The sequence below is a fragment of the Leptidea sinapis genome, chromosome 24 (assembly GCF_905404315.1).
Source record: "Leptidea sinapis chromosome 24, ilLepSina1.1, whole genome shotgun sequence".
NCBI lineage: Eukaryota > Metazoa > Arthropoda > Insecta > Lepidoptera > Pieridae > Leptidea > Leptidea sinapis.
In genome coordinates this window covers 1,113,576-1,137,068 of record NC_066288.1, presented here as the reverse complement: position 1 = coordinate 1,137,068, position 23,493 = coordinate 1,113,576, and the positions used below count along the sequence as shown (strand labels likewise).

Here is a 23,493-nt window from a genome sequence, read left to right as displayed (position 1 = left end):
TATATAATAACCTTTCCCACACAAACGTTTTTTAACAATTCTTTTAAATTTTGTAACAAATTTGTTTTGTACATTTTCTGGGATCACATTGTAGAAGCATATACATCGCCCAACAAAAGACTTACTAACTAGACCCAACCGAGTAGTAGGTATAATAAGCTTATGTTTGTTCCTCGTGTTAACATTATGAATGTCACAATTTTTAGAAAATTCCTCAATGTGCTTATGTACAGAACAAAAATGTTTTGAGAAGCAACAGTCAAAATGTTTATTTCTTTAAATTTTTCTCTTAATGATTCATTAGGACCTAGGTTATAAATCGCGCGAATAGCCCTCTTCTGAGCACAAAGATAGTATTAATATCGGCCGCTCTGCCCCATAACAATATACCATAGGACATAATACTATGAAAATAACTAAAGAATACTAATCTCGCCGTATCTATGTCAGTTAACCGTCTAATTTTCTTAACCGCATATGCTGCAGAACTAAGCCTATTCGCCAATCCTTCAATATGGGGGCCCCACTGCAATTTGGGATCAAGAGTAATGCCAAGAAATATAGCAGATTCCACTGGTTTTACCACCTCTCCATTTAATAAAATATTCGCATCTACAGTTTTGACATTTGGCGCGGTGAATTTATTATATTTGGTTTTATGATTATTTAACAATAAGTTATTTGCGCTGAACCAGTACACGATGTCAGATAGAGCATTGTTTACTTCGTCACACAAAACTTGACTTCGTTTCACTTTGAATATAAGTGAAGTGTCATCCGCAAACAATACCACCTTGTGTTTTTTTTTTTCTACAAGGTTAGGTAGATCATTTATATAAATTAGGAAGAGGAAGGGTCCAAGAATAGACCCTTGTGGTACCCCCATACCGAGAGAAGTCCCAGGAAATCTCCTGCCATTCACCTCGACCCTCTGAATCCTATTATTTAAATATGAGATCAGAAGATCGAGTGCAGATCCTCTTATACCATAGTGGCATAGCTTCCTGACCAGCGTTGAATGTTGAACACAATCAAAAGCCTTAGATAAATCACAGAAGATACCAAGTGCATTCTGTGATTCCTCCCAGGCCTCAAAAATATTCCTGAAGAGTTCAACACCTGCATCCGTAGTGGAGCGTCCCCTAGTAAAGCCAAATTGTTTTATATGAAGTAACTTATAAGTGTTAAAGTGAGTAAGCATTTGGCTTAAAATAATTTTTTCAAAAATTTTACTAAGGGTCGGCAACACCGAAACAGGGCGATAATTATTCGGGTCAGAAGTGAGTCCCGATTTAAATATTGGTGTAATTTTACGATACTTCAAAAGGTCAGGAAACACGCCATGTTCAATACAGCTATTAAAAACTAGTGCTAGATATGGTGCTATGACATCAATAACAGAACTTATTATTTTTACAGATATGCCCCATATATCAGCAGTTTTTTTCATTTCTAAGGATCTGAAAGTTTTAATTATTTCTGCTGGGCTAACAACACTGAATTTGAAATTTTGTTTACATTCCTTAACATTTTCCAAAAGAAGTGACTCGGCTACACTGGTGGAGGAGACAAGGGTGCTTGAGATGGAAACTGGAATGTCAGAAAAAAATTTCTCAAAAGCAGAAGCTACTTCCTGCTCAGAGTGGATTTTTGTATTGTTTATTATTAGATTATATTCAAACTTGCAGTCTTTCGCTCTTCCAGATTTTCAACTTTCCAAGTTATTTTTATTTTATTTGAAGCATTTTTAATTATTTCTCTAATATGCATTGACTTAGCAATAGTACATACTTTCTTAAATAATTTTGAATATTTTTTCACATATACAAGGAAAGATACATCATGATTACATGATGATCTCTCACTATATAGTTCATATAACCGTTGTCTGCTCCTATGAATACCAGGTGTTGCCCAGTTGTTAAATGACAAGAGACCACCATCAACTCGGGTGGTCTCTTGTCTTTGAAGTAAATATAGAAATAGATAGAAGCAAACTCTGTTTTAATTATTTTAAATAACTTACCATACATCTCATTTGGAGTACTGTTATAATTCAAATACAAGTTTGAGAGTTTTTCTGAAACTAACTAAGTCTAGCCGTTCCCTAGATATAAATGTTCGAACAACTGTATTGTGTAATGTATGTTAATTTGTAGTAAGAATTTTTGTGATGATTTCACCAAAAAGTGTTATAAACGCTATAGTTTGTAAGGATAAATAGGTCGGATGTATGTATATGATGATTGATAGTAATGCAAAAGTTAAAGGTAACTGCAATATACTCCTATGTCCTCCTAAATTGTGTTAAATTATTTATTTCAGACAGCATAAACATGCAGATTTTGTGATTTAAAAATACCTGAGCAAGTCATTGAAAATGCTAATTAATAGGAACTACAGGCGTTTAAGCAAGTTCGTCCCACCTATTTTATTGTCAAGTTTCAATAAATCCATTCAGTAGATTTCGTGTGAAAGAGCAACAAAAATACAACGAGACGTCCATACATCCAGACGTCCATACATTCTTACAAACAGCATGATCTTAGATGCAGCACCTTACAAACTCATTTTTATATATATTACAGCCATGTTAAAATACTCTATTTGATTGAAAAGAGTGGCCCTTGAGTTTCTTGTATATTCTTCTCACGAGCTTTTCCGAACATATTATGTTTAATTCAGTAATTTAAAAGAAATATTTATTGTGACTATTCAAAAGCGTTTACTTTAAGCCTAACTGAGTAAAGTTTATTTGACTTTCACTTTGACATATTTACGTTTTTTCTGAGAGTTGGAATGAAAAAGGGGACCTACAGTAGGTAAACAAATTAACAACCATTAGCTATACTGATAACGTATCAAGTTGTCACAGTCCAATCCAATATGTTAAGCTTTTTTAGTAATAGCGCCTCAAAGAAAAGTCAGTCATATCCAAATATTATGATTTCATTGTTTATGATACCGCAGAGTAGGGATGAACACTTACGTATTAAATGATACTCAAACTTTCGTATTTTTCAAAATGACTTCCTTAGAAGACAGGCGAACTCTAATCGATCTTATCTTTGTATTAAAACTTTTAAATGACAAGATTGACTGTCCTCAGCTTCTGAATAAAATTAATTTTCGTGTCCCTAGTAGATATCCCCGGAAGCAAATTGCTCCGCTAGTTCCACCGGTTCGAAGATGTATGTTTGGAGCGAACTCTCCTATTCCTAGGCTGTGCAAGATGGTAAACATATATAGCGATTACATCGATATTAATTTCACGACTTCTGTCTATACAGTTCGTAAATTATTTGTATGTAAGTTTAGTGAATAAAATGTAGTCATAATAATTTTGTTTCTTAGTTTTATAATATATATATAATAATCTTAAATAATAATAATTTCAAACAAAATCATTTAACCATTATTACTTGTTAGCGTATATTTTTTTTCCCTTAAACTAATATTTACTTTGTGAAAATTATTAAAGCATGTGGTAGATACCTGTAATTGTTTGTTACATTAAGCACATTATATTTAGTCTATATTATAAATATGTAACGCATCAATGTAAACAAATGTTGGTATTTCTAAACAAATAAATAAATAAATAAATAAATAAATAAACTTCAAAGACACCAACCCTCCAGAGGACCTTATATTGTGATAAATAAGTGACATTTTATGGTATGTTAAAAGATTTGTACAAAGTCATAAAATTTTGCAAATTAGAATAGAAAAGAATACTCGTATTCATGAGCGCCATCTATGATAGGATATAAGAACTTCCAGTTGATACAGCTTGTTACTTGAATGTCCGACGAAGGTTATCGTAAAGCTCTAATACAGTAGGTGGCGCTTTGAGGCAATATATTATGGGTGTATGAAATTATTATTTTTTACTTGACCTTATATATTTAATCAATTTTATAACCATTATTATCTATACATTGCTGCCATTTAATAGGAAGGTCAGTTACGCCGTTGCGATAGAACTGTGGTGATCTAGATTCGACAAACTGTGTGTTTGTCTGCCTCCTGAGAAGAAACCTTTTTATCACGTAGAAAATTGTCCAAATCACGAAAAAAGTGGTAGTCCGTTGGAGCAAGGTTTGACGAATACGGAAGGTGACGAATGGATTGTAATTGCAGTTCCTGTAGAGATAAAACGGTTTCACGTCGTGTATGAGACCTCGCGTTATCGTAAAGAATCCACTTTTCAACGCATGTCACAATTCGACACAATATTTCTTCATTTCTGTATCGATTCAACAAGGAAACACAAGTTTCAACACGCGTTTCATTCTGTAGCCATATCATGAGACAACCATTATTCATATTTTTTTTATTGATTTGACGCAAATGAGTCCATATTGTTGATAAAGTAACGTTAAACCATGCCGCTAATTCCTGGGTAGTTGGGCTCGGATCGGCTTCCACCATCTCTTTCAATTCATTGTTACTGTGTAGGCGGTCTTCCACGTAGTTCGTTCGTCAAGTCATAGTTTCCATCACGATACCATTTAAAACAATATCGCACGGTGCGTTTCCTAGTAGTCCCCTTTCCAAACGCAACATTGATATTGTGAGCTATTTCTGCCGCGTTATTTTCGGTTCGGAACTCGTATTCAAAAATCATAAAAAAAAACAACTGAAAGTCGATAACCGAATATTGGACATTTTTTTAATGAAGAACTACATAAAAAACAATGTGAAGAATTTTTCACTCAAAAATCTCAAACCATGAAGGTTCAGTACAATAAAACGGCGACTTCATACTTTAACCCCTATTATATGTTGTCGCCGATGTGTCAAAACTAAATAAAAAGAACTTTTTGCAAAAAACACGTTATTGGTTATTCCTAAAGTCGAAATTACGCTCGATTTTTTGGTGAAGTTGAAGTTGCAATCATTTCGAAATTCACAAAAATAATCACCTTTTACAATATTTATGAGATAAATAAATAGCACTATGATACTAAATCATTTGTGTGGCAAATCTTAATAACGGATGAAATAAATCAATATCTGTAGTGAATTCACTAAAAAACTTTTCATGAAATCAATAAGTTCTTTTATTTAGTTCTTCCACAATTCTCTATTAGGGTCATGTGAAATTTATAACGTGTCAAAACTAAATAATTTTACTTATTGGTATTTGTTTGAGTTTATCATCAATATGTATGACCGTTGCAAACTAAATAAATTATATTATTTAATTTATCAACGTGCACGTAAATTGAATACCGATTAAAATAAATATACATAAGTTTATAATAATATCAATATACACAAAAAAGAGTGAGTTATCTGTTTAATATAATCTTTTTCGACTAGCACTCGTTATACAATTGGCGGTAAATCTACCCAATAGTTTTAAAGAACTTTTCTTCTACATTTATGAATGATTTTCCAGTCCGACCGCCAAGCGATATTTTTTTATATATTATATTATATTTTTAGGTGTCGATATTTTTCCACAGAGAGACGAAGAACTAATTAGAAGACGAAAATTTTCAAAATTCTGATAGTTCCTGGATCCCTAATAGTGATGAAGAATACGCAAAAGGAAACGTACACAATTTAAAAACAGATAAAGAATAAAAAATATTTCACAGAAACTCGTTGTACTTATTCGGATAACGACACGTTTGAATTAATGACTAAAAAGCAAGTCAAAATACTAACTCAACAAAAAGTAAAAAATTTGAGCAACAGCTGCCTTCAAGAGTTAAAAATAAATCTTATCAAGTAAACAAAATTCTATTATAGAAAAACCACTGATGCTGAGTCAATGAGCAAAATAAAGATATTCAGAAACTGAAATGAAAAATGTAAGATAGAAGAAATCAGACTCTAAAAAGTGGAAAAGAAATAAAAAAATGCAAGTAAAGAGAAGATTTTATGAAGACCGAAAAGGAAAAATTCATCTGGCTAAAATACTTAAGAGTCTTACAAACATTCATGTAACACTAATTGTAGTTTTAAATGTTCAGAATTATTCTCCCAAAATGACCGCATTAAAATTTGCAATGAATACTGGACAATAGAAGATCTTAAACAACATAAAGAACTCTTACATAAACGTATTATTTTTAAAGAAATAAAAAGTAGTTCAAAAAATTTACCACCGGCAAAACATATGGAATCGCTACAGTGTATGTTTGAGTTTGAAATGTATGTGGCCGGACCTGCGCTTTGTAGAGCGCTAGAATGTGGGCCGGCTTGAAGTATTGCCAAGCTGTATTTATGACGCCCAGTTTTTTCGAAAGCAATTTGACTTTGCTCTCCAGATGACCGCGGAATTGGCAATCGCTCGAGATTTCGAGTCCCAGAATTCCGATACTAGGCGAGGCTGTAAGGGCAGTATTGTCGAAAAGCAGTGATACGACAAATGGAGTGTTTTAATGGTAAACGCGCAAACTTGAGTCTTCTGGGGGTTAAGCTGGACATTCATTTTACCCCATTCTGCGACCTTCTCAAAAGAGGACTCGATAGACTAAACAAGTTTCTCCCGGCACTGGTGAACAATTTCCTGAGAGAGACCTGCATGTCCCATGTATTAGGTATCCAGAACTGTCGCCTGCATACCAATGTATGTTGGACGTGTCCAACATAATATCATTGATATGCAGAAGAAATAGTGTAAGAGATAGCTCACAGCCTTGGGGCACTCCAGCGTTACGGGCTTCGGTTTCGAGCAATAACCGTCGACAACGACCTATACGCTGCGCCCAGTGAGGAAGCTAGAGCAACTTGCATAAGCGTTCGAAAAGGCCAAATGATGGAAGTTTTGAGAGAAGCGCCTATGGTGATACACGTTCAAAGGCCTTCACTATATTCAGGCTAACTGCCAAGCCTTCCCCCTTGCTTTCGATAGCTACCGCCCATATATGTGTTAGGTATACCATAAAATCGCCTGCCGACCGACCATGGCAAAAGTCGTTGATCAACTGTTGCCCTTCTAAGTATACCAAGAGCTGGTGATTAATTATGCTCCCCATGATTGTGGAGAGCAGGGAGGTAATAGCTATAGGCCTGTAGTTTGCCGGATCCAAACTGTTTCGTTTTTTTTTAGTCCGGATGGACAAGGGCTGGCTTCCATGAATCAGGGACGATGCCTTTGAATATGAGTGCCGGAATAAACGCGTTAGCACCGGCCGCGGCGTCAACTCAGGGGTACACGTTCTAAGCATGTTTGGAGAAATACTATCCGGCCCGCTCGCCCTGACGCCCAACTAAAACATAGCTCGCCGAACAGTTTTCTGTCTGAACTGTACTACAGGCATAGAGCTCTGACAACGCGGGATGGTCGGCGGTGTTTTTCCGTTGTCGTCAAGAAGCAAGTTGAAGGCAAAAAGAATACACAGAAGATCGGCTTTCTCTTTTGCCATAATGGCCAGGATGTCGTTCCTCATGTGCAGCGGCGGCAAGAACGGCTGGTTGAAGTTACCAAGAGCAGCTTTCGACAACGACCAGAACTTGCGTGTTCCAGTCGGGTTACTGGAAAAAAGGAAATTAGGATATAAATGCAAGGGGGATCACCCCCTCTCTCAGCTTGACATAAATTATTACATTAGTTACTTAATTCAATAAGTCTATGGAAATTTGGAAAATAATGTGACAGAAGTCAATAACTGTAGTTATCGATCTCAATATTCTCTCATAATTATAGTGAGTATGTGGAAAAACTCAATAACTAACGGTAAGAACTAAATAATAAAGAGCTCCGTATTTTCAATAATCTTAAAATTTAAAAATAGTAATTTTATACCATTATTTTAGTAGATTTAGTGTTAAGTGTGATAAATGTGATAAATAGTACCCACCAGACAGTACCTATTCTCCTAGTGAAAGTCAATTAAGTTCACTTCTTTAATATCCCTTTGTTCCGATCACTACGTATCACCAGTCATCATGGATGCATTAAATGACTCGCTCAACGCCATGGCTGAAATGTTCGAACAGAAGATGAGCGAGTTCCAGCAGGGCCTAGATAATGGACCCATTACAAACACATCCTTGGCTGCAGACTTTAACAGCTTCAGGACCTTTGTGCTCTCTGCAATGAATACTTTGCAGAGACAGGTGGAGTTCCTTGGTATAGAGGTTGATCGTCTGGAGATGCGTAGAAAGCGCAAGATGCTACTAGTGCACGGAGTCAGCGAAGATAAGTCGGAAGATGTTACTTCGCGTGTTTGTAAAGTAGTAGGGGAATATCTTGGTGTGACTGGATTCTCTGTGGCTTCCATCAAGTCATCCCATCGCTTAGGACGTCCTTCCGAAAAGAAACCTCGTCCTATAGTGGTAAAGTTTGCGGATGTAGCATTGCGGGATAAGGTTTGGTTCTCCAAAACTGGATTTAAGGGCAGCGGCTTAACTGTGTCAGAGTTTTTAACAAAGAGACGTCATAACTTATTTATGGAGGCAAGGCAGAGATTCGGCATAAACAAGTGCTGGACAAGGGATGGATGCATACATATTATAGCCCCAGATGGTTCACATCACCGAGCTGAGTGGAAAGCTGACCTACACAGCATACCACAGACATCTAAGCCTCTGACTCAGGGTACTGCCAGTCTCACCTCCAGGTCCAAGAGAACGGTGAAAAATAAGTAAAAGGTATCATTAATCTGTAAGTATTTTAAGGTAATGTAACCTTTAAATAACTTGTACAATTCATAGGTTTAGTTAACTGTAAGCATTTTGTAACTTCTAATTACCTATGTCACTACCATAAAGCCTAAGCTTTCTAGTATGCATATTTATGTTATGTATATGAATTAAACTATTTTTATTTAGTATTTATAACTTATTACAAAATTTCATTACCATCCTGTGTTGATAATTAAGATAATATATAAAGAATGCATATACCTAACTTGTAATGCACCACATTGTAACATTTGTGTTGTAACAAGCCTGCAGTATTCATTTACCTCCTGTTCTGTTTTTTAATACGAAAAAAAATAAAATCGGACATCATAATACTATTAAATGCTATTTATTAAACATTTTAAATAAACAATTTTCCATAAAATTTGATAATTTGATATTACTAAATGCAGCTTATATTTCAAACATTCTCAATTGTCACAGTATAAATGTCATACTACATAATTATCAGATTTATATTGCCTATGCTATTTCTCTCCTGTGTATAACATATTTAATAAACTGTAGTTTTAGTGTAATAAATCAAATTCCGTTGTTGATACTAGAAAATGAAAACTGTAGTTGTTATATAATAGGTAGGTACCTATTAAATTACCATTGTTATTTGTGTAGACTGCAGTGTCTTGTAGAGGTGGGCGTTATAACACACAACACATTATATATTACAATATATTTTTACAACAGTATAACACAGTATAAAATTGGCCACTAGACTGTTATAATATAATTATATAAATAATTTCCGTACTATTAAAGTTCGTTTAAAATTTAATTACAGCGCCATCTATGTATACGAGCGGAAAGTGGTGCGTTTCTTTTATTAAAATTTTTGTAAATTTAATGTTTTTTAACAGATGGCCCTTTTTCTAATTCGCTTTAGTAGGTAAGTGCTGTATGCTGCGTGTATTCAAAGTAATGTGAACACTTCGCATATCACAATAAAAGCTATTTTTACTTGCGACGAACAAATATAAAATTATAACACTGTTGTTTTAGATTGAAAAGTATTATAAACACTCTTGCTATAAACATTAGAGCTATTTCTTTTTGCGATGAGACGAAGATAAATAACATTTTGGATAAAACAACACTTTCATTCATTATATTTCCAATGAGAATCATTATTTGCGAGTTTTTAAATTGACAAACTGCTAGTTGTGTTTTGAAAATTATTATTATCATTTTGAAGTAAAATGTTTGTATAAACTATAGTATGAATAGTAAATTAAATGGATATGTGTAATATATATAATACGTCTTGAGTTATTTTTATTTTTTTATGTAAATAGACAAGTGTTAGTGTAAAAATAAAAGTTTTGTGAATAGTGTAAATATACGTTTAGTTAAAAGTTTTTTAACTCATTAGACGATAAGATCGTTCTGTGTAGGTACACAGGGAAAAAAAAGCTTTCTAAAAAGCACAACAAAAAAAATACCATCTACCTAGTACTTAGTATTAAGGTAATTATTCCTATTCAAATATGTTATATTATAACACTTAAATAACTTCAAACCGCAACAACAACTATCAGCGTAATATATATTATAACAGTTTACAACAACAGTTAAAAAATATAACACAACAGTATAATTCATTGAAAAATTATAACAGTTTAGCCCACCTCTAGTGTCTTGTGTGACTGGCAGATGTACGTGACAACTGTCATCTAATGATAGCTGTGACATTTGACATACCAGCCGCAGACTAAATAACTGCTTTGGATACAAGGCTTTTGGTCAATCACTGCGCTTGCATTTATAGATTATTAGAATTAGATTATAGAATTACATGATTAGTAAGCTAAGTTATTGAAGCTGTAAGATAGCGCCACTTATAATTTTATTATTTATTTTTCTCACCCTTAATATGGGTCAAGATATTAAAAATATTATGTTTTTAATTTCTGCATCATGTTTTCACCGTAAACAAAATTTGTACAGCATAAAAGTGGAGTACTCAGATGGAGGCGCGCAATCTTTATTTAATTTTTATAATAATTTACGTGAAAATTACAAGTCTTTCTCAAAACAGCTTCATAGATATAGTTTATATTATTTTTATTTGTATATGTACTTCATTTTTATTATTTTCATTTTTTGTCTTTAGTCACTTTGTTTTTAGTCCTCTAAGTTATCTATTTAATACCTACCTATGTTTTTTGAGGGTTTTGAGATAAATTGTTTCTTTTTGCTAAAAGGAAAAAAAGGTTACTTTTTCATTTTTTATTGTTTTTACTTTATCTTTTAATTTTTTTAATTATTGTTTGTTTAAAGAAGTGAATTAATCTCTCCTTGCAACTGGCGGGTGGGTTCGTTAATCATTTAATTTAATTTAATTGTTTTTGTATATTATTTTTAGTTTAGGAAACTCGTTGCAGGTATACTTTTGGATATTATTTTTTGTGTAATAGTATAAGTAGTAATATACAGTAGATAATTTTTACATATTATCAAGATTCAAAATGTCACACAACTCTAGCCTTGATGATTTTCAGTCTATAGTCTCTTCTGGTTCTAGTGGTGAAGAAAGTTTTCAAAGTGTATCTTATATTCCTATTGACGTTACTCTCAGTAATCACTTCCTCGACACACAGAAAAACTTTAATATAGTTCACCTCAATGCACAAAGCATTCCTGCACATTATCTTGACCTTCAGGCGTCGTTTGATTCTAGCAATGTTCATGCCGTACTTATTTCTGAGTCGTGGCTTAGGCCTAGCCTCCCTTCTTCCTCTTATTACCTTCCAGGCTACCACCTCCTTCGCAACGACCGTGTGGTTAGAGTTGGTGGCGGCGTTGCATTCTATCTTCGATCTCACCTTCGGTTTTCAATCATAAGTTTTTCTAGTGATTCCTTGTCACAGAATGAAGTTGAGTATCTTCTTGTTGAAGTTATCCTCTCACATACAAAAATCCTTCTTGGAGTATTCTACAGTCCTTCACTTAATGTCGATTATTTCTCTTCCTTTGATCATATCCTCGAGAAATTTGTCCCACTATATGATCACTTGATTTTAATGGGTGATTTTAATACCTGTCTTCTTAAAGATGTCCATCGTTCAAAAAAGCTTTTGTCCGTTACTGAATCCTATTATCTCCATATCCTTCCTCTTACAGCCACCCACTTCTTTCCTCACCCCGTCTCTTCTTGACCTCATCATAGTCTCTAAGCCCGAGTATGTAAACTCGCATGGGCAATGCTCTGCGAATGCTTTTTCCTTCCATGATCTCATTTTTCTCTCCTATAAAGTACGCCCCCCTAAACGTAAACCCCAAATACTGATGCAGCGGAATTTTTCCGGGATGGATATGCAACGTTTTTCTATAGACGCACAAACTATTGATTGGGATGTCATTTTTAATTCTAATAGTATCAATGATAAAGTTGATATTTTTAATTCTTTGCTAATACAGCTGTACGATAAGCATGCGCCAGTTAAACCCGTGAAGATAAAGCATTTACCTGCTCCTTGGCTTACTGATGATAGTAAAAAACTGCAAACTTCTAAAAATCGAGCTAAATCTATTTATAAGCAGAATAACTCTGATCTTAACCGGGAAAAGTATATAAGATTAAGGAATCGTTGCAATACAATGTGCAGGGACGCGCAGCGACGCCATATCTACTCGTCTGTTGAGAACGGCGAAACCAGTAAAGTTTGGAAATTCCTAAAAACGCTAGGAGTTGGGAAGCAACAACAAACAGTTTTACAATAATCTAAATATTGAACAAATTAATCAACATTTCTCTCAAAATTCATCTTTTCTTGACAATAACACTAAAGCTCAAATACTTTAGCGCTTAAATACCTTTCCTTAATCCCAACCCCTGATTTTCCACCGTTCAACTTCTCTCCCTTCACTGATTCTGACGTTAAAAAAAACATTTTGTCTGTTACATCTAAGGCCGTTGGTAGTGATTGCATTAGTCGTAATATGATCCTTCCTATCATAGATATCCTAGTTCCTACAATCTCTCATATTCTTAATTTTTCTATAACGTCTGGCCAATTAGACTGGAAAGACGCTAATGTTATTCCAATACCAAAAATTTCTAAACCACATAATCTTTCTGACTATCGCCCCATATCTATACTACCTTTTCTTTCCAAGGTTCTTGAACGCTTAGTCCATCAACAATTCTCTATATTTATTAATAAGCACAGTGTTCTTAACCCTCTCCAATCTGGTTTTCGTCCAGGACATAGTACAACTACTGCACTTATAAAAATTACTGATGATATCCGATCTGGCATGGCATAAGCAACAGCTCACAATACTTACACTACTCGGCTTCAGTAATGCCTTCTGCACTGTTGACTTTGATATTTTGCTGAGCATGTTGAGTTCCATTAACGTATCTCCAACAGTGATAGGGTGGTTTCGAAGCTATTTATGTGGGCGTCGGCAAAGGACTAAGATTGATGATAACACTTCAACCTGGTCTAACCTTTCCGCTGGAGTTCCACAAGGCGGTGTACTGTCTCCTCTTCTTTTTGCAATTTTTATCAACTCTATAACTAAAAATTTAACTTCCTGGTGGTGGATGTATGCAGACGATCTCCAGATATACTCACAATCTTCTCTCGAGCCTTTAGCTATTAAAAACACTAACAAAGACTTATCTACAATCGTGGAATGGAGTACTGCCCATGGTCTAAAAGTGAATCCGTCAAAAACTCAATGTATTATTGTTAGTAGCTCACAACTAACCCATAAAATTGAGTGGGGTAATCTACCTCCCATTTGTGTAGGTGGAACTCTTATTCCTTTTAGCTGCTCTATTAAGAGCTTAGGCGTATTCATTGATCGGAATTTGTCTTGGCACCATCAATTAAAAGAGGTTAGTAGGAAGCTCTATGCTGCCTCTCACTCATTAAAAAAACTCCAAAATTTTCTTCCTATTCCCACGAAAACTTTACTCGCTCAATCCCTTCTCCTGTCCATTCTTGACTACGCTGACATTTCATATGTCGATTTAACTGAACTCCAGTTGGATAAGCTTGAACGATTGCAGAACATGTGTATTCGTTTTATATTTGGACTACGTAAGTATGACCACGTGTCTGAATTTCGCAAACAGCTCAAATGGCTCCCTATCCGCTTGCGTAGAAATTCCCATATACTTATACATCTCTATCGTGTCCCATTTGATCCTAAAACTCCTACATATATCAAGGAAAAATTTTCAGCATTGAGTTCCCACCAACTATATCTTCGGTCTGTCCATAATCTCTTGCTTTGTACACCTGTTCATAAAACTTCCTTTTTCAACAATTCATTTGCTGTGCAAGCTGTTCACCTATGGAATTCTCTTCCCTCTGAAATCAGAAAGGCTAAAACTCTCCAATCTTTCAAAACAACGCTCCATAATTATTATTTATTACTGTGACAAATTCAATACTAGCTCTTTTCTTGGAATTATTTACTGTATGTTTAAATTATATGCATATCGATAACACCACCTTCTGTTATTTTTTCAACTATAACTGATTCATTACAGGTTGCCTGGTAGAAATCGCTCTTAAGCGATAAGGCCGGCTATTGCTTTTTGTAGTCTCGATTTTTGTTATGTTTCATTATTTTGTGGTGTGCAATAAAGATATATTTCATTTCATTTCATTTCATAATTACATATAAAATTCCAAACAGAGTTATGGCAGAACTAAATAATTGTCTATTGGCAGTTTTCTATAATAGATACTAGTACCATAATTGTGCATCGATTATTATAATATATAGAATACGTAATGAAAAAAGTTTTATTAAAAAGAAATGGATATTTTTTTTTTCAATAATCAACACTGAAATTTTTTGAACTTGTACTACTTCTTCATAATTAATAATTAAAAATGTTTTTGTTAATAATAAAAAGTATCATGGATTACTTACTATAATTATAGGCTAATTGGTGTTTCTCTGAATGGTCCTAATTCCTTAGGTGTCCCAAGAGGTGACACTGACTAATGAACCTAAATGTGGAAGAATCACACTAACGTCACAATGAAAGAACAATACTAATAATATACTTAATATATTTTTTTACATAATAATATTCTTGTGGTATTCCTTAAGGTATTTAAATCAGTCCGATTTTTAAGAAGAAGCTTTATTCCTGACAATATTATGTTCCATAATAACTCCGCCTATGGAGGCGGAGAGAGACCTACCCTTTGATATGGGGCAGGATATGGATCCTGCCCCATATCAAAGGGTAGGTATGTTGCCCGGATAAAGAAGGAGGAAATGCAAGCCAAGTTGTGAGACGTACCGTGACGAGGGCTGCGTGTCTGGGGGAGAGCTCAGACTTTAATAGTGTACCTCCGATACATTGGCACCTCGGGACCCGCCCGGAAAAGATTCAAAAAGTTTCTCTTAACTGATCTGCCTGTAGACGAAGCCAAGGCGTAAGCTTAATAGACTTTACTTTACTTACAGAACGCACGTTACTGCCCACCAATTGAAGTGAAAGTTGAAGAATTTTGCAGGTCAGAGAAGATTTCTCCGAAGTCCCAGCCCAAAACTGTCCAAGTGTGAGCCCAAGAGGTCACTTTTGGTCACGTCCTTGGACGATCCATGCACGAAAACTCTGTAAGAGAACATCCGAGATCACAAGGAACCCGCAACAGCCGGTTGCCCCAAAACTAGCCGACGCGGGGCTAAGGGCCGATGTCTAGAAGCGGCACAGGTCCCTTCTGGCGAGGGATGGGTCGGAGTCGGTCTAATTCTGGCCGCGGGGGGAATAACCCCTCCAGAACATAGACCGAACTGAGCCTTCCACCTCCGGTGGGATCTGATGGCGCACCGCAATAGCAGGGCGAGGATACTGCAGGCAAATCTCCACCAAGCCAAGGCTGCTACAGCAGTAATAGAGAAATGCCTCGTCAATAGAGAGATCTTTATTGCCCTGCTACAAGAGTAGTGGGTCAACAACGACAAGAGCATGGGACTCATTGCCACTGGTAAATTAATTTACAATACCAGTGGATCAAGCCCCAGAGCCTGCATTGTCTTCAACAAGTACACTAATTTCTTACCTATTAGTTACAGAGGTTTGCAACGACGACCATTTTGCGGCGTATGTATATTTCAAAGGTTCGGAGGGTACCAGAGTGATTGTGTGCTCAGCTACCATACGAAGCAAGATATCCGACAACAGATTTGTCGAGAGTGGTCGATTATGCTTGCCACAACAACGCCGATCTGACAGCCGATGTCATTGCGTACCACACAACTTGGGGAAGCAGCGACGTCAACGATAGAGGTGAGAAACATCTTAACTTCTCAGACACTAATTGCCTGCATGTACTATACAGTGGTAACAAGCCAACCTTCTTTACTACAAGCAGGAAGTCTTAGATATTACTTTCACAACCGATTACATTGCCAGTCGAGTATCAAACTAGCGAGTCAGTGATGAAATTTCGCTATCGGATCACCGACACATATCATTGGACTTCTTGCCCTCTTGGCTTGCCTCAAAAACCAAACACATACGTTTAAGCATCCAAAGAAAACATACTGGATAAATAAAAGTAACCACGGATGGTATCACTGACACCTTCGAGGCTAGCTGCCCTCTTTCCACCCAGCTCTCGAACAGGAAAGTACCTGTGTGAAATTATGCGCAGAACGGGTGTATGTCGACGTCTGGCACGGACACATTGGGGAGTACGCTCAAAGCTTTTATAGATATACACAGAATTGTGAGACCAACAATCACCTATTTCTCCATTGTGTGATGGGTGAGTGGCGGTGTTACTAGGACTCACCCTGGGCGAGTTAAACCTCTCCACCCTCTCCAAATAAATAAAATAATGTTCCATAATCAAGATGCCTCTTTCAACAAGACTCAGTGTCATAAAGCTTGATCCACATCGTGGTTGTTATCGGACGTTCCTGTCTTCATAAGAGTAGGAGACTGGCTAGCTGTAAACTCCATGGAAGACTCCCTGAAACACACCATAAGATTGGCAATGAACAATGTGCCCAAAGTGAAAGTGCGTTTCAATTGATTCGTCAATTCGTCTTAAGGCGAGGTTTTCGAAACACTTTAGGCAAAAATCGCTCGAACGTATATCTATAAGATTCGATAGGTACGCATAGACACGAGCATGGCTGAGACACGATATGAGCGAAGCGGGTCAACGACCCCACTGCGGAAGGTCCGCGAAATATTTTTTAAAACTTAAGTTGCCAAGAGTACGAAATTCTGTGATATTTTTTATGCATTTTTGAAGTGAAACTTTTTTATCGAGGTATGAGAGAAATGTTATATTACGCGCAAAATTATCAACATTATGGATATCGTATCCGAGGTTCTCGAGGCTGAAGAGAACGAATTTGGGATCATTTTTGAAATCTAAGATGGCCGCCGCGCAAAATTATGATTTCAACAATATGGGTATCGTATCCGAGGTTCTCGAAGGTGCAGAGAACGAATTTGGGATCATTTTTGAAATCCAAGATGGCCGCCGCGCAAAATTTTGATTTCAACAATATGGGTATCGTATCCGAGGTTCTCGAGGCTGCAGAGAATGAATTTGGGATCATTTTTGAAATCCAAGATGGCCGCTGCGCAAAATCTTTGATTTCAACAATATGGGTATCGTACCCGAGGTTCTCGAGGGTGCAGAGAACGAATTTGGGATCATTTTTGAAATCCAAGATGGCCACTACGCAAAATTATGATTTCAACAATATGCGTATCGTGTCCGAGGTTCTCGAGATTGAGGCGCGTGGCCGCGAAAACGTAGAACATCTTCCCCAATAGCTTTGTATCGTGCAGGTTTTTTTTTTCGAGATGAGGAAATTACAGTTACGTATTTACGCCCCGGAACGGGGCGTATATAAGTAACTCAAATACGTAACGGGACTCCAGTGTCCGCGCAACCGGACACCCCATACCGACTAAAAACCTCCTCTATGCTGTTAGCCCTGAATTCTTTTACAGCGGCATAGGACGTGGGCCGTGGAGGCCGCAAAGACTACGCAACAACAGTCGCGGGGCGTCTCCTAAGGAGACTCGAACCTTGGACCGGCTGTGTGCTTGTGGGAAGGAGAGAGAATGAAAATGAAGATGAAGACATGAGAAGAGCGCACTCGCCGGCGATTGTGGTGATGTTTTGTGTAATGTATGTAAGTGTGTATGTATGTTTATGAATGTTTGTATGTATGTAAGTAGTGTAAATGTTTGTGTGCATGTATGTTTGTGTTTGTGTCTGTTTATGGAGTGTGTTTGTGATTATGTAAGTGGTGTATGTCAGTCCGTGTGTTACTGTGAGTGGAGTGAAACGATTATAGGATGAGGACTAACGTCTGGTCGGGTACCAAGAGATTTTTTTTTTATGGAATAGGAGGACAAACGAGCGTACGGGTCACCCGGTGCTAAGTGATCACCGCCGCTCACATTCCCTTGCAACACCAGAGGAATCACAAGAGCGTTGCGGGCCTTTAAGGAAGGTGTACGCGCTTTTTTTGAAGGTACCCATGTCGTATCGTCCCGGAAACACCGCACAAGGAAGCTCATTCCACAGCTTTGTAGTACGTGGAAGAAGGCTCCTTGAAAACCGCACTGTGAAGGACCGCCACACATCCAGATGGTGGAGATAATATCCTAACTAGTGGCGTGTCGTATGAAGGTGGAATTCGGCGGCAGGAATCAGGTTAAACAGCTCTTCGGAACACTCCCCGTGATAAATGCGGTAAAAAACACACAATGAAGCGACGTCTCTACGCAAAGCCAAGTGATTTAGCCGTTCACAGAGAACTGGGTCCCCGATAATTCGAGCTGCTCTGCGTTGAACGCGGTCAAATGGGTCGAGCTGATACCGGGGTGCGCTAAACCAGAGATGACAGCAATACTCCATGCGTGACCGGACCTGCGCTTTGTAGAGCGATAGAATGTGGGCCGGCTTGAAGTATTGCCGTGCTCTATTGATGACGCCCAGCTTCTTTGAAGCCAATTTGGCTTTGCCCTCCAGATGGCCACGGAATTGGCAATCACTCGAGATTTCGAGACCCAGTATGCCGATACTAGGCGAGGCTTTAAGGGAAGTGTTCTCGAAGAGCGGTGATGCGGCAAATGGGGATTTTTAGGGGTAAACGCGCAAACTTGAGTCTTCTGGGGGTTGAATTGGACAAGGTTCAATTTACCCCATTTCGCGACCTTCTCGGGAGAGGACTCGATAGAAGACACAAGTTTCTCCCGGCACTGGTCGACGTTTTCCCGAGAGAGACTTGGCCCGTGTATACGGCATCACCAGTGCTGTCGTCTGCATAGCAATGTATGTTGGAGGTGTAGAACATATCATTGCTATGCAGAAGAAACAGCGTGGGAGATAGCACACAGCCTTGGGGCATTCCAGCATTCACGGGCTTCGGGTTCGAGCAATATCCGTCGACAACGACCTGTATGCTGCGCCCAGTGAGGAAGCTGGAGGTCCACTTGCAGAAGCTCTCGGGAAGCCCAAATGATGAAGTTTTGAGAGAAGTGCCTTGTGCCATACACGATCAAAGGCCTTCACTATATCCAGGCTAACTGCCAGGCCTTCCCCCTGGCTTTCAATAGCCGCCGCCCATCTATGTGATAGGTATATTAGACTGTATTCTGTGCGAGTGTGATAAGTAACCCGGACGAGTCTGGCCCGATTGTGCCGACGTCAAAAGACGGTAACGTGACTCTCCCACTTTCAATAAGCCCGTAGTCGCCTCTTACGACACCCTTGGGCCTGGGACTACCCTATTCTTTTTACACCCCGGGGAAGCACAGGGAAAGAATGTGTGGTGTATCTAGGTTGCGAGCCGCTGGCCATCGTCAGAGTGACGAGTACCAGTGGTTTACGGCGGTTGACCGCGCCTAGGCCTGTGAAGGTGTGTGCGCGTTTGTGTCGGTGTTTGTGTGGGTGTCGCGTTTGCGATGGTGATGTCGTCATCAGGTTCTACTGTGACGTGCCGGGGACGTCTTAGTGGGTTGAGACTATGGTGAAGCGGGGTGTACCCACATGCCTTCCTAACCACGATGTTGGGATGGTAAGGCGCCTTGTCAAAGAAGCGTCGCGAGATCTCTTTAAAGTGTTGAGCTATCGTCGGAAGCTCTAGATCGCGGTGAAGGTCAACGTTTCGGATGAACCACGAGGCTCCGGTTAGTGTGCGCGTGAATTTATTTTGAACTACTTAGAAACGGTGTAGGTGGCTCGGTGGGGTGTGCGCGAAAACGACGCTTGCTTATGACAGTATCGGCCGTACGATGGTTTTGTACACTTCAATTCGCTATTTTCTGAACCAGTTGCCTAGTTCATCGACGGCAGCTCGAACCACTTTAATGTTCTTGCTCAAGGCGGAGCCAAAGTAGAGTGCCGTATCGTTAGCGTACTGAGTGAGCTGGACACTCGGAAACTTGGGAATGTCGCTCGTGAAGAGCGAGAATAGAGTGGGAGAGAGGACCGAACCCTGTGGCACGCCAGGCCTGATGGATCGGGGTAAGGATAGGGTGCCCTCTACTCGATATCGGAAGGAGCGATCAGTAAGGTAGGCTCGTATGGCACGAGCCTGTCTGGCACTCCCAGTTGATACAACTTGAATACTAAGCCGTTGTGCCATACATTGTCGAAGGCCTTCGCGACATCGAAAAACACGGCTGCCGTGGTAGCGTGGATTTAACGCGGTATGAGGATGTACTCGGTGAGTCGGTGAGCCTGCTGGGGACACTAGTGAGCGGTTCTGAACCCGAACTGCATGTCGGGTATCAGGTTAAGCTCCGCGATGTAGTGATTAAGACGCGCGAGAATTAGTCTTTCGTACAGTTGCCTGATTGAATTAATTAAGCTAATAGGCCTATAGCTACTCGGATTAAATTTATTGGGTTTTGGGATACCGATAACAATAGACTCCTTCCATTGTGCGGGGAACGCGCTATTAGACAAAAGAATATTAAAAATGGTAACCAGTAAAGTAATAAGAGTCGACGGCAGGATTTAAGGAACCCTATTGTTAATAGTATCGGGCCCCGGGGCCTTCTTGGAGTGAAGCTCCTAAACAATTAGCTTCACCTCTTCGTAAGAGGTAGGTTTAATTACATCGCCTGAAGGGCTCCTCGTGCAGGTTTAGCGCGCGTATGTGAGTTAGTAGAACATCTTCACTCCTAGCGTTGTATCGTGCAAGTACGTATACTACTGATTCAAATTCAAATTCAAATATTTTTATTCAAAATAGGATTTAAAATCACTTATTGAACGTCAAAATCTACCACCCATTCAAAAGAGACTGCCTCAGACCTGAGAAGAATGGGCGCAAGAAACTCAGCGGGCTGTTTTTTTTATATAAAATATGGATTACAATGTAATATCGTACAATAAACATTTATAATCGAAGAGCGTGAGGGTGTACGCTTTATTCCCAGTCCGTGGTGTCATTAAGAAAATCGTTTATGCTATAATAATCTTTCCCACACAAACGTTTTTTAACAATTCTTTTAAATTTCGTAACACATTTGTTTTGTACATTTTCTGGGATCATATTGTAGAAGCATATACATCGCCCAACAAAAGACTTACTAACTCGACCCAACCGAGTAGTAGGCATAACAAGTTTATGTTTGTTCCTCGTGTTATCATTATGAATGTCACAATTTCTAGAAAATTCCTCAATGTGCTTATGTACAGAACAAAAATGTATTGAGAAGCGACAGTCAAAATGTTTATTTCTTTAAATTTTTCTCTTAATGATTCATTAGGACCTACGTTATAAATCGCGCGAATAGCCCTCTTCTGCAGCACAAAGATAGTATTAATATTGGCCGCACTGCCCCATAACAATATACCATAGGACATATTACTATGAAAATAACTAATGTATACTAATCTCGCCGTATCTATGTCAGTTAACCGTCTAATTTTCTTAACCGCATATGCTGCAGAACTAAGCCTATTCGCCAATCCTTCAATATGGGGGCCCCACTGCAATTTGGAATCAAGAGTAATGCCAAGAAATATAGCAGATTCCACTGGTTTTACCACCTCTCCATTTAATAAAATATTCGCATCTACATTTTTGACATTTGGCGCGGTGAATTTAATATATTTGGTTTTATGATTATTTAACAATAAGTTATTGGCGCTAAACCAGTACACGATGTCAGATAGAACATTGTTTACTTCGTCATACAAAACTTGGCTTCGTTTCACTTTGAATATAAGTGAAGTGTCATCCACAAACAATACCACCTTGTGTTTTTTTTCTACAGGGTTAGGTAGATCATTTATATAAATTAGGAAGAGGAAGGGTCCAAGAATAGACTCTTGTGGTACCCCCATACCGAGAGGAGTCCCAGGAGATCTCCTGCCATTCACCTCGACCCTCTGAATCCTATCATTTAAATATGAGATCAGAAGATCGAGTGCAGATCCTCTTATACCATAGTGGCATAGCTTCCTGACCAGTGTTGAATGCTGAACACAATCAAAAGCCTTAGATAAATCACAGAAGATACCAAGTGCATTCTGTGATTCCTCCCAGGCCTCAAAAATATTCCTGATGAGTTCAACACCTGCATCCGTAGTCGAGCGTCCCCTAGTAAAGCCAAATTGCTTTATATGAAGTAACTTATAAGTGTTAAGCCAAATGCTTAAAATAATTTTTTCAAAAATTTTAATAAGGGTAATAAGTAATGGATTGCCAACCTATATCTTATAATAAGTATTTCATAAAGGAGTACTATGTTAAACACTGATGTAGTAAATCTTGGATTTCAAAAATGATCCCAAATTCGTTCTCTGCACCCTCGAGAACCTCAGATGCGATACCCATATTGTTAAATACATATTTTTGCGACGCGGCCATCTTGGATTTCAAAAATGATACCAAAATCGTTCTCTGCACCCTCGAGAACCTCGGATACGATACCTATATTGATGAAAACATATTTTGCGCGGCGGCCATCTTCAGTTTCATAAATGATCACAAGTTCGCTCTCTGCACCCTCAAGAACCTCGGATGCGATACCCATATTGTTGAAATCATAATTTTGCGCGGCAGCCATCTTGAATTTCAAAAATGATCCCAAATTTGTTCTCTGCACCCTCGAGAACCTCGGATACGATACCCATATTGTTGAAATCAAAACTTTGCACAGCGGTATAAAGGCATAAAGGCATTTATTTTCTCAAAATTGATTCCTTTAGAATTCTTTTTGATGTCATTTTTTATACTACTAGATACTACTACCGCTTCGGAAACAAATGGCGCTCTGAGAGAGAAGAAGCGGAGCAAGAAACTCTCCCAGCATTCTTTTTTTTGCGCTCTTTTCAATAAAAATATACAATATTGTACAGTCATTTCTATCGCTATAAAATAATCACAATCTAGTCCCAGGCTGTCCGATCATTTAGATATTCAGAAGTGGAGTAATAGGATTTACGACAGAGCCATTTTTTTATAAAACATTTAAATTTATTTATAGATAATCCATCTTGGATTTCAAAAATGATCCCAAATTCGTTCTCTGTACCCTTGAGAACCTCGGATACGATACCCATATTGTTGAAATCATAAATTTGTGCAGCAGCGATCTTGGATTTCAAAAATTATCCCAAATTCGTTCTCTGCACCCTCGAGAACCTCGGATACGATACCCATATTGTTGAAATCATAATTTTGCGCGTCGGCCATCTTTTATTTAAAAAATGATCCCAAACTCGTTCTCTGCACCCTCGAGAACCTGGGATACGATATACATATTATTGTTGAAATCATAAATTTGTGCGGCGGCCATTATGAATTTCTAACTTCCCTAAAGAACATACGTCCAACAATCCCGGGTGGCATAAT

At 38.1% G+C, this 23,493-nt stretch overlaps 2 protein-coding genes across 2 annotated transcripts in view; one reads left to right on the top strand and one right to left on the bottom strand.

The window, feature by feature from the left end:
• Positions 1 to 23,493, bottom strand: part of LOC126971541 (cadherin-related tumor suppressor) — a 362,047-nt gene that overhangs the window by 125,696 nt on the left and 212,858 nt on the right. The gene's annotated exons all lie outside the window — the stretch shown is intronic.
• Positions 7,909 to 8,610, top strand: LOC126971692 (uncharacterized). Its single transcript, XM_050818087.1, has one exon. The coding sequence runs from the start codon at positions 7,909 to 7,911 to the stop codon at positions 8,608 to 8,610; it is 702 nt and encodes a 233-aa protein (XP_050674044.1).

Coding starts and splice junctions, on each gene's coding strand:
- LOC126971692 (XM_050818087.1), top strand. CDS start 7,909: ATGGATGCATTAAATGACTCGCTCAACGCCATGGCTGAAATGTTCGAA.